General features: G+C 41.8%; 1 protein-coding gene across 3 annotated transcripts; it reads right to left on the reverse strand.

Annotated features, from left to right (window-relative positions):
* Positions 1-1,203: 1,203 nt before the first annotated feature.
* Positions 1,204-13,353, reverse strand: LOC106573932 (receptor expression-enhancing protein 6). Of its 3 annotated transcripts, XM_014149396.2 has the most exons (7): positions 12,882-13,345; positions 10,557-10,650; positions 9,871-10,009; positions 9,322-9,490; positions 3,939-4,018; positions 2,566-2,609; positions 1,204-2,104 (listed from the first exon to the last, which is right to left on the reverse strand). In XM_014149396.2, the coding sequence occupies exons 1-6, from the start codon at positions 13,012-13,014 to the stop codon at positions 2,568-2,570; spliced, it is 657 nt and encodes a 218-aa protein (XP_014004871.1). In that variant the 5' UTR covers positions 13,015-13,345; the 3' UTR covers positions 1,204-2,104; positions 2,566-2,567. The 3 variants fall into 3 exon arrangements, with proteins under 3 accessions (XP_014004871.1, XP_014004872.1, XP_014004873.1); XM_014149397.2 differs by lacking the exon at positions 2,566-2,609 and having other exon boundaries at positions 12,882-13,347; XM_014149398.2 differs by lacking the exons at positions 2,566-2,609; positions 3,939-4,018 and having other exon boundaries at positions 12,882-13,353.
* Between the last annotated feature and the right edge of the window lie 325 nt (positions 13,354-13,678).

The raw sequence follows: 13,678 nt of genomic DNA on the forward strand, positions 1-13,678 counted from the left end.
GCTCTCCCAACCCTGAGGTGTGATGCCTCATGAAGACTGGTTCGAGGGCTCTAGAAATACACACTGATCCCCAACTGCTCTCCAGCTGTCCGCAGTTCCTCCCTCTGCTGCATGAGTTCACCGCTGACCTCTTGAAGCCACTCATTCATCTCCAAGTACCTGCAGCTCTGAAGGTACTTTGTCTCCACTTCATTGTCTGATGACCCCCTCTTGGCATCTGTGGAAGGGGGAAATCCAGTTTAGTTCAATAGGTTTCCTAAAACACAGGCCACCAAATCGAGTAGACAATTTGTTGAAAGCTCAAAATTAGATGCTCTCCCTCATAACATTACATGTAAAATAAAGTGAAGGGTGTCTGCTTGAATTCACTTAGTAATAGTGTCGTCTATTTGACTGATGTACAGTAGCTAGGTGCATACCTTGGTTGGCATCCTCCAAGACGCTGAAGACTGGATCATTTGGAAAGATTCTGATGTCCGCAAGAATGTGATCCACAGTGGGCGGATCTGGTCGACTATGAAGCACCACTCGCTTCTTATTTTATCACCAATGCTGATATTCATTCTGCAAAACCAAAATACGGACTATCTGGAATAATGGCACCGTGGAGAAGTATGTCTTAGATAGCCAGCTAATTTATATGTCCAATTAGCTATTATAGCTAAGAGTCCTATCTTGCTACTGGTATCTGTCTACACATGTCACATTTCCAAAGTAAGACAGTCATGGTTTTACGGGGTCTTCTAAACTTTCCACTTCTCTGTTGGTAGCTAGCTGAAGACTTTCTACGGTGCAATTTCACCAAGCTGTCTTACAAACGTTTAGAACTGTGCATACAACATAACTTAAACAAAATCAATATGCAAAAAAAATCATTATTGTGCGCGTGCGTGGACCTGAAGTTGAGACGTAATTTGTGTGAGACAGACACATCATTACGCACGTATTTGTTATATTCTTTGTTAACCTCACTATGTTTTTAATCTTATGTTTTTTTTATATATATATATCTGTTGAATAATACATCAAATTGTATGTTTTTGTTGCCAACATGCAATTTAGAAGCCGTTTTTCATTGCTGTTGAGACAACGATGATGACGACCAATAGAGGGCACTCTCCTCTAAAATGCTTTGTCTCCGTTGCTCCATGCCAAAGAATCTGTGATCATCTTGACAAGCAACATGTACAGTAAAAAACACACTGAATAAGAGAACACTTTTATTAATACACAATTGGTACAACTTTATGTGCTTTTGAGAGTACAACATATGAACATTTATAATAATAATAATAATGGAATGTTATTGAAATATCTTATTGCATTTCTAACTCACAATTACAATAAGTAGCACTTACTCCGTTTCTCATTCCATTTAAATGATTGGTTAAATACGTAGTAGCAGTATTTACCATTGGGAGATGATCTCACTAGGATTCCAAGACCCACTGCATTAAAATCTAACTTACAGTAGAGGTATGCGGCAATTTCATTTTAATACAGCCTAGATCTGACTATAATACAATTTTACAAGACAAAAAGAGAAAAAAACATGTTCAAATAAAAAAAAGAAACAAAAGACAACGATGAATAAATATTTCATTCAGCACAATGAAGTATGTGAAAACAAAAACAAAGAAGTCTAAGACTAGAACACTGTGGGCTATTGTTGAAGCATTGAGCCCACACACTCCCTTATCGGAAGACAAGGACATTGATTGTAAAGCAAAGACATATCAGACAATTTCAGTTACTCTAATCAGGTGATGAGAAGGTCAAAATATCAGACATTGCATAGCATTCAACTGACCAGACACACGGCCACGCGGCTGTGAAGTGATTTTCAGCTGCAATGGTTTTGGTCGATATGAAGCGGCAGTATTTTAACTTGGCTATGTTTTTTTCCTGTCCCGTTATCTGTCTGTGTAATGGTATCCCATCTCTGTCAGATTTGTTTAATCGTTTTCCCACCATAGGACATCAAGTATAAGTGGTTCAGCAGTTTGCAAGTCAACATGGAAACCAAAGTCCTTCCGGTGAATCTGGCATGGTTTGGTTTGCTGTTTTCAGTACCATCACTGGGACGATGCCTCTACCTGTGAATCTGTAAATATAATGAAAGACACTTGCTCATAGTTCACTCAAAGTTGCTCATTGTTCTCTCAAAGTTGCTCATAGTTCACTCAAAGTTGCTCATTGTTCCCTCAAAGTTGCTCATAGTTCACAAAATCTAATTTTGAAAAATACTTTCAAATCCCAAAGGAAGTCTTATGTCAAAAGTACACCATGTCTATATCTCTGTTATTCATTTGCGATTGAGGCATAGCTGGGTCTACACAATGATGTCATGGGACATAAACTCATATCGACATAAGACAACTTTGGAAGTCTGAAAACATCTGACAAACTTTTGGATTTGAACGATGCTTTTAAGAAGTTAGGTATTTTGCTTAATGCAATTAGTAATCTATCTATGCCACCAGATCCAGCCACTGCCCTTGTGGTTGACCAGGTGAATACAGTGAGTAATCCTGTGTACACACAGTATCACTGCGTGTCACTTACCATTAGTCTACTTTGGGTTCAGTGTAGGTCAACTCATGAATCATCTTATGAACAGACATGGAATAGGACCAGACAAGACAATGAGGAGGAATTACTTTCAAAAGAGCTTCACAACCATGTTACAGTATGAAAGGGAAACAAAGCAGTGGGAAGCATATGTTTAGCATCCTGGAAATATAGGCTAATTGGCCGATAGTCGACTACCTCTTTTCACAGCTCAGGTAATGGCTGACCCTGAGGAGGGAAGCCTGGGAGAAGCTTTAGTCCCGGCATGTGTTCTTCTCACAAGTGGGATTTGCTGATTTATATCCTTGTATTCTTTCTTCAGAAAACAGCCTTCAAATCCAGACCTCACCATGTGGTTGCTGTGATAAAGTCTTTGACGAACCATATTTGAAAGCTGAGGCTGCACTTGTGTTGAGGCTGCACTTTTAATACATTTCCTTCAACAAGGCACTCACAAACTGAATGTACAATAGACCCACATTCAAGGCTTGCAGAAAGAGAAAAATAACTTTGCTACTCATGGCAGCGTTATCAGTACCCATTGTCCACAGAGGTGAGGGATTGGTTTGTTAGCACCCCCATTAACTTCAGCATGACTCTACAGAGGACTCGCTCAGGACACACCAACAACATTTACCAGCTGAAGGGGAGAAAATAGTGGTCCACCGTGTGACTGAGAGGCTTGACACTTGCACCATACAATGACAAGCACTTTCAATAGTGTTTTGACTTTCAATCCCACCGAGTGTTTTCATCTTCTGTTTTTTACAAATAATAGCAAAAAAATTAGATATACAATTGTTGATTTTCTATGGCTATGTTCATTAAGGGACTGACAAGCGGCTAGAATGAAGGAGTGGTTTGCATAAGGTTACAACAAAATGACAAAAATCATGAAAAGGGGGCTTGCCAAGAAAAACTTCCTAAAGGACTAAGGGCCTATTCTCATTGAAGAGACTTGGAGTGGAGATATTGGGACGATTTTTCAATTTACATAATATGTACATAAGTTTATCAATTCACATTAGCAATGGGAGTGTCATGAGCCGAGAAAAGGAACCATTGTTCAAGATGAGATCAGTCATCTGTATGCTCATTCTGAACAATGGAGTAAAGTGAGCTAATAATAAATTAATCTCTTGTTGAGTGCTCCAACTCCTTTCTGCCACAAATTTTTCCTTTTGGAAGTTTTTCTTGGTAAGCCATTTTCATGATCTAAGGCAAACAACTCGCAGGCACAGCTAACGTGCAAGTTAACTAATAGTGGGACTATGTTAGCTGAGCTGGAGGGTTGTTAGGGAGTAACTAGGGACCAAGGAAATAAAGTAATAAGGAGTTTTTAAAAATAAACAGTTTGTTTTACATACAGGTGAATCTGATGTGCTGGGTAAGCCTTTGGTCTCTGATGCTTGTTGTATAGTCTTGTTTTTCACCAGTGTTTGAAGGACTGAGGCCAGACAGGAAAGAGAGAAAGAGACATGCAAACAAAGAGACATGAAGGTTCCTTCAGAAACAAGCAATCTATGCACATGATATTGCAAAAGTAATTGGAAAAATTGTATACAAATAATTAAGGCTGAAACACACACAGACATGCACACGCATGCACACACAACAGAATAGCTCTGTTTTTACTGAAAATTAAACGGATCTCAATATTTAGGCTAATTAGATTGTTCCGTATACTTTGCATTACTCTTACAGCAAGTATGCATTCTTTCAACAGGTTACCTCTTTCAACAGGTTACCTCTAGATCTATTTATATCAGCTGACCTGGTTCCTGCCATCCTTTCATCTACCTGTCGTAAGCTGTCTATGACCTCAGCCGACAATGTTAATACCTGCTAGACCATTTGGCAGTTTATGAAATCCACCACTGGTGTGACCTCATTCAGTAGTCTACAGCACATTGATTCTATCCTCATTGTTTACACGCAGGTCTCTAATAGGATTTATACTGTGAAATACCAAGTAATTTAGGGACTGCATAGAGAAAATAGCTATGTAGCTGAATCTGGTGCAATATGTTGGGCATCCTTTTAAATGCACCGCTAACCGATACAATACGTTTTCATTAGCATTGCTACATTCTCCAAACATGCATAATTGAAACAATGGAGGCTCCTCAGAGGAGGAAGGGTGAGGACCATCCTCCTCAGTGAATTTCAGAAGAAAAGAAAAATAGTGAAACATTCAAAAAGTTATCCTTTTTAGATAAAACTATACTAAATATATTCATGTCACCAAATCATTTATTAAAACACACTGTTTTGCCATGAAGGTCTACAGAAGCCTTAGCAGCACTCTGTAGGGTAGCACCACGGTGTAGCCGGAGGACAGCTAGCTTCTGTCCTCCTCTGGGAACATTGACTTCAATACAAAAACCTAGGAGGTTCATGGTTTTCACACACTTCCATAGACTTACACAGTAAAAAACTTCCGGAGGACTTCCTTCAACCTATCAGAGCTCTTGCAGCATGAACTGGCATATTTTCCAACCAATCAATGCATCAGAGAATTAATATAGTACTGAAAGCATAAACTACAGCTAACTAGCACTGCAGTGCATAAAATATGGTGAGTAGTTGCCTCAAAGAGATAGAAAGACAACAGTTGAACAGTTTTGAACAAATTAATGTCATCCTAAATTAAGGAGAAGCAGCAGAGAGAGAGCGCTAGCTACAGTATATTTGGTTTGATGTTTTTTCACTTTCACTAGCTAGCAAATGCAGCTAGCTAGTTTAGTCTATTCAAACACCTGGCTCAAACAGAGAGGGATGCTATGTTAGCTAGCTGGCTATGGCTATCCAACACTGGAACTCTTCCAAGTCAAGCTAAGCGTTTGGTTTTATTCATTTATTGTCATTGGGGCCTGCCGGTGTAACTGCTAAACTGTTTTCTGACTGTACACTGTATTGCATGATTGTAGCGGGTTTACTAACGCGTTAGTTCTAGTAGTTCTAGTTGACAATGAAGTGACAACTATGTAGGGGTTAGAGTTTTTTTCGCCTGGTCATGGACAGCTGATGTGTTGTGCACTGAAGTCCACAAGCAAAGGGAAAATGTGAGAGGAGGAGAGCACGTAGACAGTTGGAGAAGGAATTGTATATACAACGAGCAAAGTGATCATGCTGTTTTTATGTGGCTCCTATGAAAGTCAACTTTTTGCGTGTGATCAAGGGTGTATTCATTCCGCCGATTCTGTTGAAAAACGTTTCTTAAGCGGGACGAAACGGAACGAAATGGGGATAAACATACCTGAATTTGTCCAATAGAAACTCTCATTTGCAACTGTTGGACTAATGATTATACCCTAGTTCAGCTAGATGCAGGAAGAGTGTGCAAGGCGGTATTGAATGTGTCACTGTCTGACATCTTGATTACTCAATATTCTCTCGACCTGTGCACCTACTTTGTAAACTTTAATTCCTAGACTAGGTTGTAGCACCCTCATGATGGGTACGGGGAACATTTGGGTATCATGTAGTAGCCTAAACCTATTGATGTTTCATTGAACTGGGTGAATAGAATATAAATGACAGTCATCCAACATGCTGTAATAGAAATTAGGCCATGCTCATTAAAAAAGAGAATCATCCTCCCCCGTCTTAAACCGGCCGCCACTGAATTTGAAAATGTATTTTTGGTGGGGGTAGGAACTCAATGTACAGTGCCTTCGGAAGGTATTCAGACCCCTTGACTTTTTCCACATTTTGTTACGTTACAGCCTTATTCTATAAAATGGATTACATTATTTTTAATTCCTCAGCAATCTACACACAATACCCCATAATGACAAAGTGAAAACATGCTTTTAGAAGTTTTTGCGAATTTATAATAAATGAAAAACAGAAATACGTTATTTTCACAAGTATTCAGACCCTTTGCTATGAGACTCGAAATTGAGTTCAGGTACATCCTGTTTCCATAGGTCATCCTTGAGATGTTTCTACAACTTGATTGGAGTCCCCTGTGGTAAATTCAATTGATTGGACATGATTTGGAAAGGCATACACCTGTCTATATAAGGCCCTACAGTTGACAGTGCATGTCAGCACAAAAACCAAGCCATGAGGTCGAAGGAATTGTGTCGCGTAACAGATCTGAGGAAGGGTATCAAAACATTGCTACAGCATTGAAGGTCCCCAAGGACACAGTCAAATCAAATCACATTTCATTTAATTTGTCACATGCTGTCACGTCCTGGCCAGTATAAGGGTTAATTGTCATTTTAGTTTGGTCAGGACGTGGCAGAGGGTATTTGTTTTATGTGGTTCAGGGTGGTGTGTTAGTTAGGAGGGCGTTTGATTTATTATTTCCGGGTTTTGAGTTATGGTCTATGTTGATGTATTTCTATGTGTAGTCTGGTTGATCTATTTCTATGTTGAGTTAATTGGGGTGGACTTCCAATTGAAGGCAGCTGTGTGGTGTTGCCTTTGATTGGAAGTCCTATATTAGTTGGGTGTATTTGTCTGTGTATTTGTGGGAGATTGTTCTGTGTTTAGCCTTGTGCCTTGCCAGACTGTTTGTTGTTCGTTCGTTCTCTTGTTTTGTTATTTTGGTGTTCATTTTGGAAGTTAATAAACGTCAAGATGAGCTTACACATACCTGCTGCGTTTTGGTCCTCCATTACCAACGACAACCGTGACACATGCGCTGAATACAACAGGTGTAGTAGACCTTACAGTGAAATGCTTACTTACAAGCCCTTAACCAACAATGCAGTTTTAAGAAAAAAAAGTTTTGAGTAAAAAATAAAAATAATTTAAGATCAGCAGTAAAATAACAGTAGCGAGACTATATACAGGGGCTACTGGTACAGAGTCAATGTGCGGGGGCACCGGTTAGTCGAGGTAATTGAGGTAATATGTAGATGTAGGTGGAGTTAAAGTGACTATGCATAGATAATAACCAGCGAGCAGTATCAGCGTAATGGGGGGGCAATGCAAATAGTCTGGGTTGCCATTTGATTACCTGTTCAGGAGTCTTATGGCTTGGGGGTAGAAGCTGTTAAGAAGCCTTTTGGACCTAGACTTGGCGCTCCGGTACCGCTTGCTGTGCGGTAGCAGCGAGAACAGTCTATGACTTTGGTGGCTGGAGTCTTTGACAATTTTTAGGACCTTCCTCTGACACCGCCTGGTACAGAGGTCCTGGATGGCAGGAAGCTTAGCCCCAGTGATGTACTGGGCTGTACGCACTACACTCTGTAGTGACTTGCGGTCAGAGGCCAAGCAGTTGCCATACCAGGCAGTGATGCAACCAGTCAGGATGCTCTTGATGGTGTAGCTGTAGAACTTTTTGAGGATCTGAGGACCTATGCCAAATATTTTCTGTCGCCTGAGGGGGAATAGGCTTTGTCGTGCCCTCTTCACGACTGTCTTGGTGTGTTTGGACCATGATAGTTTGTTGGTGATGTGGACACCAAAGAACTTGAAGCTCTCAACCTGCTCTACTACAGCCCCGTCGACGAGAATGGGGGCGTGCTCGGTCCTCCTTTTCCTGTAGTCCACAATCATCTCTTTTGTCTTGATCATGTTGAGGGAGACGTTGTTATCCTGGCACCACACGGCCAGGTCTCTGACCTCTTCCCTATAGGCTATCTCATCGTTGTCGGTGATCAGGCCTACCACTGTTGTGTCGTCGGCAAACTTAATGATGGTGTTGGAGCCATGCCTGGCCATGCAGTCATGAGTGAACAGGGAGTACAGGAGGGGACTGAGCACGCACCGCTGAAGGGCCCCCGTGTTGAGGATCAGCGTGGCAGATGTGAGTGCTACGGGTCAGTAGTGATTTAGGCAGGCTACCTTAGTGTTCTTGGGCTCAGGGACTATGGTGGTCTGCTTGAAACATGTTGGTATTACAGACTCAGTCAGGGACAGGTTGAATATGTCAGTAAAGACACTTGCCAGTTGGTCAGCGCATGCTCGGAGTACACGTCCTGGTAATCCGTCTGGCCCTGCGGCCTTGTGAATGTTGACCTGTTTAAAGGTTTTACTCACATCGGCTACGGAGAGCGTGATAACACAGTCATCCCGAACAGCTGATGGTCTCATGCATGCTTCAGTGTTGCTTGTCTCGAAGCGAGCATAGAAGTAATTTAGCTCGTCTGGTAGGCTCGTGTCACTTGGCAGCTCGCGATGTGCTTCCCTTCGTAGTCTGCAATAGTTTGCAACCCTGCCGCATCCGACGGGTGTTGGACCCGGTGTAGTACGATTCAATGGCCTCCATCATTCTTAAATGGAAGAAGTTTGGAACCACCAAGACTCTTCCTAGAGCTGGCCGCCCAGCCAAACTGAGCAATCGAGAGAGAAGGGCCTTGGTCAGCGAGGTGACCAAGAACCCGATAGTCACTCTGACAGAGCTCCAGAGTTTATCTGTGGAGATGGGAGAACCTTCCAGAAGGACAACCATCTCTGCAGAACTCCACCAATCAGGCCTTTATGACCAGACGGAAGCCACTCCTCACTAAAAGGCACATGACAGCCCGCTTGGAGTTTGCCAAAAGGCACCTAAAGACTCTCAGAAGAATGGGAGACACTCCCCAAATACAGGTGTGCCAAGCTTGTAGCGTCATACCCAAGAAGACTCAAAGCTGTAATCACTGCATAAGGTGCTTCAACAAAGTACTAAATTAGTTTGACACCCTTGCCCTAGGGAAGTTGAAAATAAGCTAATACTTCAACAGAGTGAACTATCACTTTGAGACACATTAAATGCAATGGGGCTCGGAGCTTGCAGTTTCTCTGTACCTTCTCTGGTGACGGACTCGGCTGCGTTCATGGCTTTCCCGCTGAGGTCATTGACCATGCTGTCCACAGTGGCCTCGTGCTTGAGGAAGAAGGGTCGCACCACCCGGTTGTACAGGATCTGAGAGCCGTTCCATGTAACGGGGGCCATGCACCACAACAAGAACAAGCACTGGGAAAGAGGGAGGGAAAAAACAGGAACAGTGTGACACGTTGAAGGGCAGCACATACTAAAGGAACGACATAAGCAAAGCATGACTCCTCCAGCATAATAAACCATAAATACATGTTTGACGACAGGTATTTCACAGCATACCCAGAATTTATTGACATGAATGTATGAATTGTATGTATAGCTAGCTTATAATGGCTTGTTATTTGTTTATTAATGTGTTATATACCATATTCCGTAGCCTATTGTGATTTTGAATTAGAGTGTAATTCTAAGGTCAGTGGTTGGTCACAATGAGTGAGTTGAATCAGTTTTTGCTTAGAACATACGGCACACAGATAGTGTCTTTCTGTGTGATACACATCTAATGCTCTCCTTACCTTGAAAGCATAGTAGAAAGGAAACCAATAAAGGAAGATGTCGGAGAAGAATTCCCCCACACTGAAGATTCCGTAGACCACCCAATAGGTCAGCCATTTTGTGTCATCATCTTTGTTTTTACCCTCGAGGGCTTTGATTCTACATAGAAGAGTGGAAAAAGTAACCAGCATTACATAAGCCTACTTGAGGCAAGGTACTACATAACATAAAATGGCAATGCATACACGGTCTGGCTAATAAATAATACTATCAGGCCCTTATACTGTCCTGGGCCCAGATTCACAAAACCTTCTTAAGAAGAAATTTCTTCTTAACTGGTATGTTTTCCTTAACTATAGACTTAAGTACAAAGTTAAGTAAAGTTGTTATTCCTCCAAAAGGTTATTGTACATTTTCTTACGCCATTTCTCATGTTTCTCCTTAAGCAACAAGTTAAGAAGAAATTAGACTCTTGAAAATACATTTATTGGAAATGTTCTTAATTCCAAGATTGCTAAACCCTTGTCTTAAACTCAGGGCATTAAGAGAAAAAGCTCATGAATGCAATTGAACATGTTCCTTTATAATCATTCTAGGTAGTTGCTGTAGTGTACATTAGAAGTAGATATACAGTACATAAAGATATACAGTTTTAAGTTAATGCTAAATACATGTAACTTTAAACCTAGTTTGCTACTGTACTTACGAGTAATATGCAGGATACACAAAACCAATCATGTTACAGAGGAGGGAGGCGCCATAGCCGTATACCAAATACAGTCCTGTCAGAGACACTGCACCTGTCGATAACAGAAAAGACACACCAAGAGGTCAAACTTTATACTGCACAAATATCTTAATCAAGAATTGCACTGCTACTTCATGAGAATATAAGTAGTCTTACGGAAATTATGAAAAGAGTCTCAAACGCTGTTATTGACTTATGGTAAATGATTTACAGAACTGTAGAATGCCACGCAAAATGCATAACTGTCTTCATAATTAAGGAAGAGCGAGAGAGACAGAGAGAGAGAGATACCAAGCCATGAGGTTAAAGCAATTGTCTGTAAAGCTTTGAGACAGGATTGTGTCGAGGCACAGATCTGGGGAAGGGTACCAAAACCATTTCTGCAGCATTGAAGGTCCCCAAAAACAAAAGTGTCCTTCCATTTAAGAATGATGGAGAAGTTTGGAACCACCATGACACCTCCTAGTGTTGTTCGTTTGGCCAAACTGAGCAATCGTTGTAGAAGGGCCTTGGTCAGGGAGGTGACCAAGAACCCGATGGTCACTCTGACAGAGCTCCATAGTTCCTCTGTGGAGATAGGAGAACCTTCCAGAAGGATAACCATCTCTGCAGCACTCCACCAATCAGGCCTTTATGGTAGAGTGGCCAGACAGAAGCCACTCCTCAGTAAAAGGCTCATGAAAGCACGCTTGGAGTTTGCCAAAAGGCACCTAAAGGACTCTCAGACCATGAGAAACAAGATCCTCTGGTCTGATGAAACCAAGACTGAACTCTTTGGCCTGAATCCCAAGCGTCATGTCTGGAGGAAACCAGTCACCGCTCATCACATGGCCCATACTATCCCTACGGTGAAGCATGGTGGTGGCAGCATCATGCTGTGGAGATGTTTTTTAGTGGGGGATAGGGAGACTAGTCAGGATTGAGGGAAAGATGAACAAAGCAAAGTACAGAGAGATCCTTGATGAAAACCTGCTCCAGAGTGCTCATGACCTCAGACTGGGGTGAAGGTTCACCTCCCAACGGGACAATGACCCTAAGCACACAGCCAAGACAAAGCAAGAGTGGCTTCGGGACAAGTCTCTGAATGTCCTTGAGTGGCCCAGCCAGAGTCCGGGCTTGAACCTGATTGAAGATCTCTGGAGTGACCTGAAAATACTTTAGGTTTTTTATTTTTAATACATTTGTTACAATTTCTAAAAACCAAACGTAACATATCATACTCAATGGATTGATGTACAGAATAATAGGAAATGCTCTGAGTATGGTGGCGCTGTCCAGGGCTAATACCAGTATCAGTATCGGTGGAGGCTGGTGGGAGGAGCTATAGGAGAACGGGCTCAATGGCTGGAATGGTAATAATGGAACGGAATCAAACATATCAAAGATGTGAAAACCACATTATACTCCGTTCCATGACTTCCATTCAAGCCATTACAATGAGCCCATCGTCCTATAGCTCCTCCTCTCCTCCAGACTCCAGTGATCAGTACCACCCACTGGCATGAATACACCTGTCCCATGCCTTGCCTAAGTCCTCTGGGGGCTGACAATGACGCAATAGACATAACAACAAAGACATTTTTTATTTAACTAGGCAAGTCGGTTAAGAATACATTCTTATTTGCAATGACGGGCTACCCTGGCCAAACCCTAACCCAGATGAGGCTTGGCCAATTGTGCAACGCTCTATGGGACTCCCAATCACGGCCGGTTATGATACAGCCTGGAATTGAACCAGGGTCTGTAGTGACGCCTCTAGCACTGAGATGCAGTGCCTTAGAACGCTGCGCCACTCGGGAGCCCATAAATGACATGGCATGATATTGGCACTGTGGTTGGATTTCTGACAGTGAAATCTTTGAATGAAGTTGCGTTGTCTTTGTTTACATAGTAATAGCAGTAGCATTTTATATTATAATAATGCACCATTAAAATATTGCCATACCTAAACATAAAAACATATTATTAAGTAGTTCGATTTATTTCAAGTTACATTGATAGAGTTTCCCCTGATGAGAGTGTGTAAATTGGTCAATACCAAACTGTGTGCGACAGCCTAATTTACGTATAGGTCTACCATTTGGCTGGCTGTAGTTCGTGTTCACAGCCAGGATTAACCGACACGTGTTGTGCATTCAACGAACATTGGTTTACAATGCATTATAGCCTTCACAGGTTGCCATCATAGACATAATTAGACATATTTCGATTTAGGTATCCAGCTATCATCTTTTCATGCACATAACATGTGTCATCATAATAGGCTACACAGAAATGACATACCTACGGCAAAACATTTTTTCTTGATCCCCGTTTTCTCCTCCAGTTTCCCTAGGAAATCTGTCACTATGTTTTTCTCATTTAGAAATGTATCTGCGCGATCTCGAAGTTTGTCAAGTAGTTCTGAGATTCCCATGGTGAAGGATTACACGTTTCGGAGTTTCTTAAGGGTCAATTATAATAATAAACATGTAAATAATATCATTAAAAAAAAATCCCTGTGGAGATCTGAGTCCCGTGCAGTTCAAATCCGCTGACGGGACATGTTTCGGCTCCTCAATCCGCTTTGCTGGAGAGTCCCTGGGTGCGTCATTTTGCGGTGGAGAGGGAATCGTCAATGATCACGTCTGGCTAGAAGGAACCCAGAAGGAATGGGCTGCAGGTTATAATTATCTGAAGTTGTACAGTGCCAAATTCCAACAGGTGTATCCACTACACTGTATTCATTTCAGCAGGTCAACAACCTGTAATTACATGGGTATGTGCCTATAATTTGTCTCTATTTCCAACGGGAATAATATTTGTTGCTGTGTGGAATGTATTATGTTACCCAGCAGGTGTCAGTGTATGCATTCATTGTGAGCCCTCCGCTGGCTGGTCCGCCAGGACTGGAATGAAGTTGCCCTGGCCTAGACAATGACCTCAGGTCAGTTTTGCGTTTTTACACTAATGTTGAAGTTTAGCCCTTTGGAAAGGTAAGCTGATCCTGCATATGTGCCATGGGGCAACTTCAACTTTAAAGCTAGAATCCTTAGTTCAGGGGAGTCAAACTCAATCCACCGAGGTCTGCGGTTTTTGGT

The sequence above is a fragment of the Salmo salar genome, chromosome ssa16, assembly GCF_905237065.1.
Source record: "Salmo salar chromosome ssa16, Ssal_v3.1, whole genome shotgun sequence".
NCBI lineage: Eukaryota > Metazoa > Chordata > Actinopteri > Salmoniformes > Salmonidae > Salmo > Salmo salar.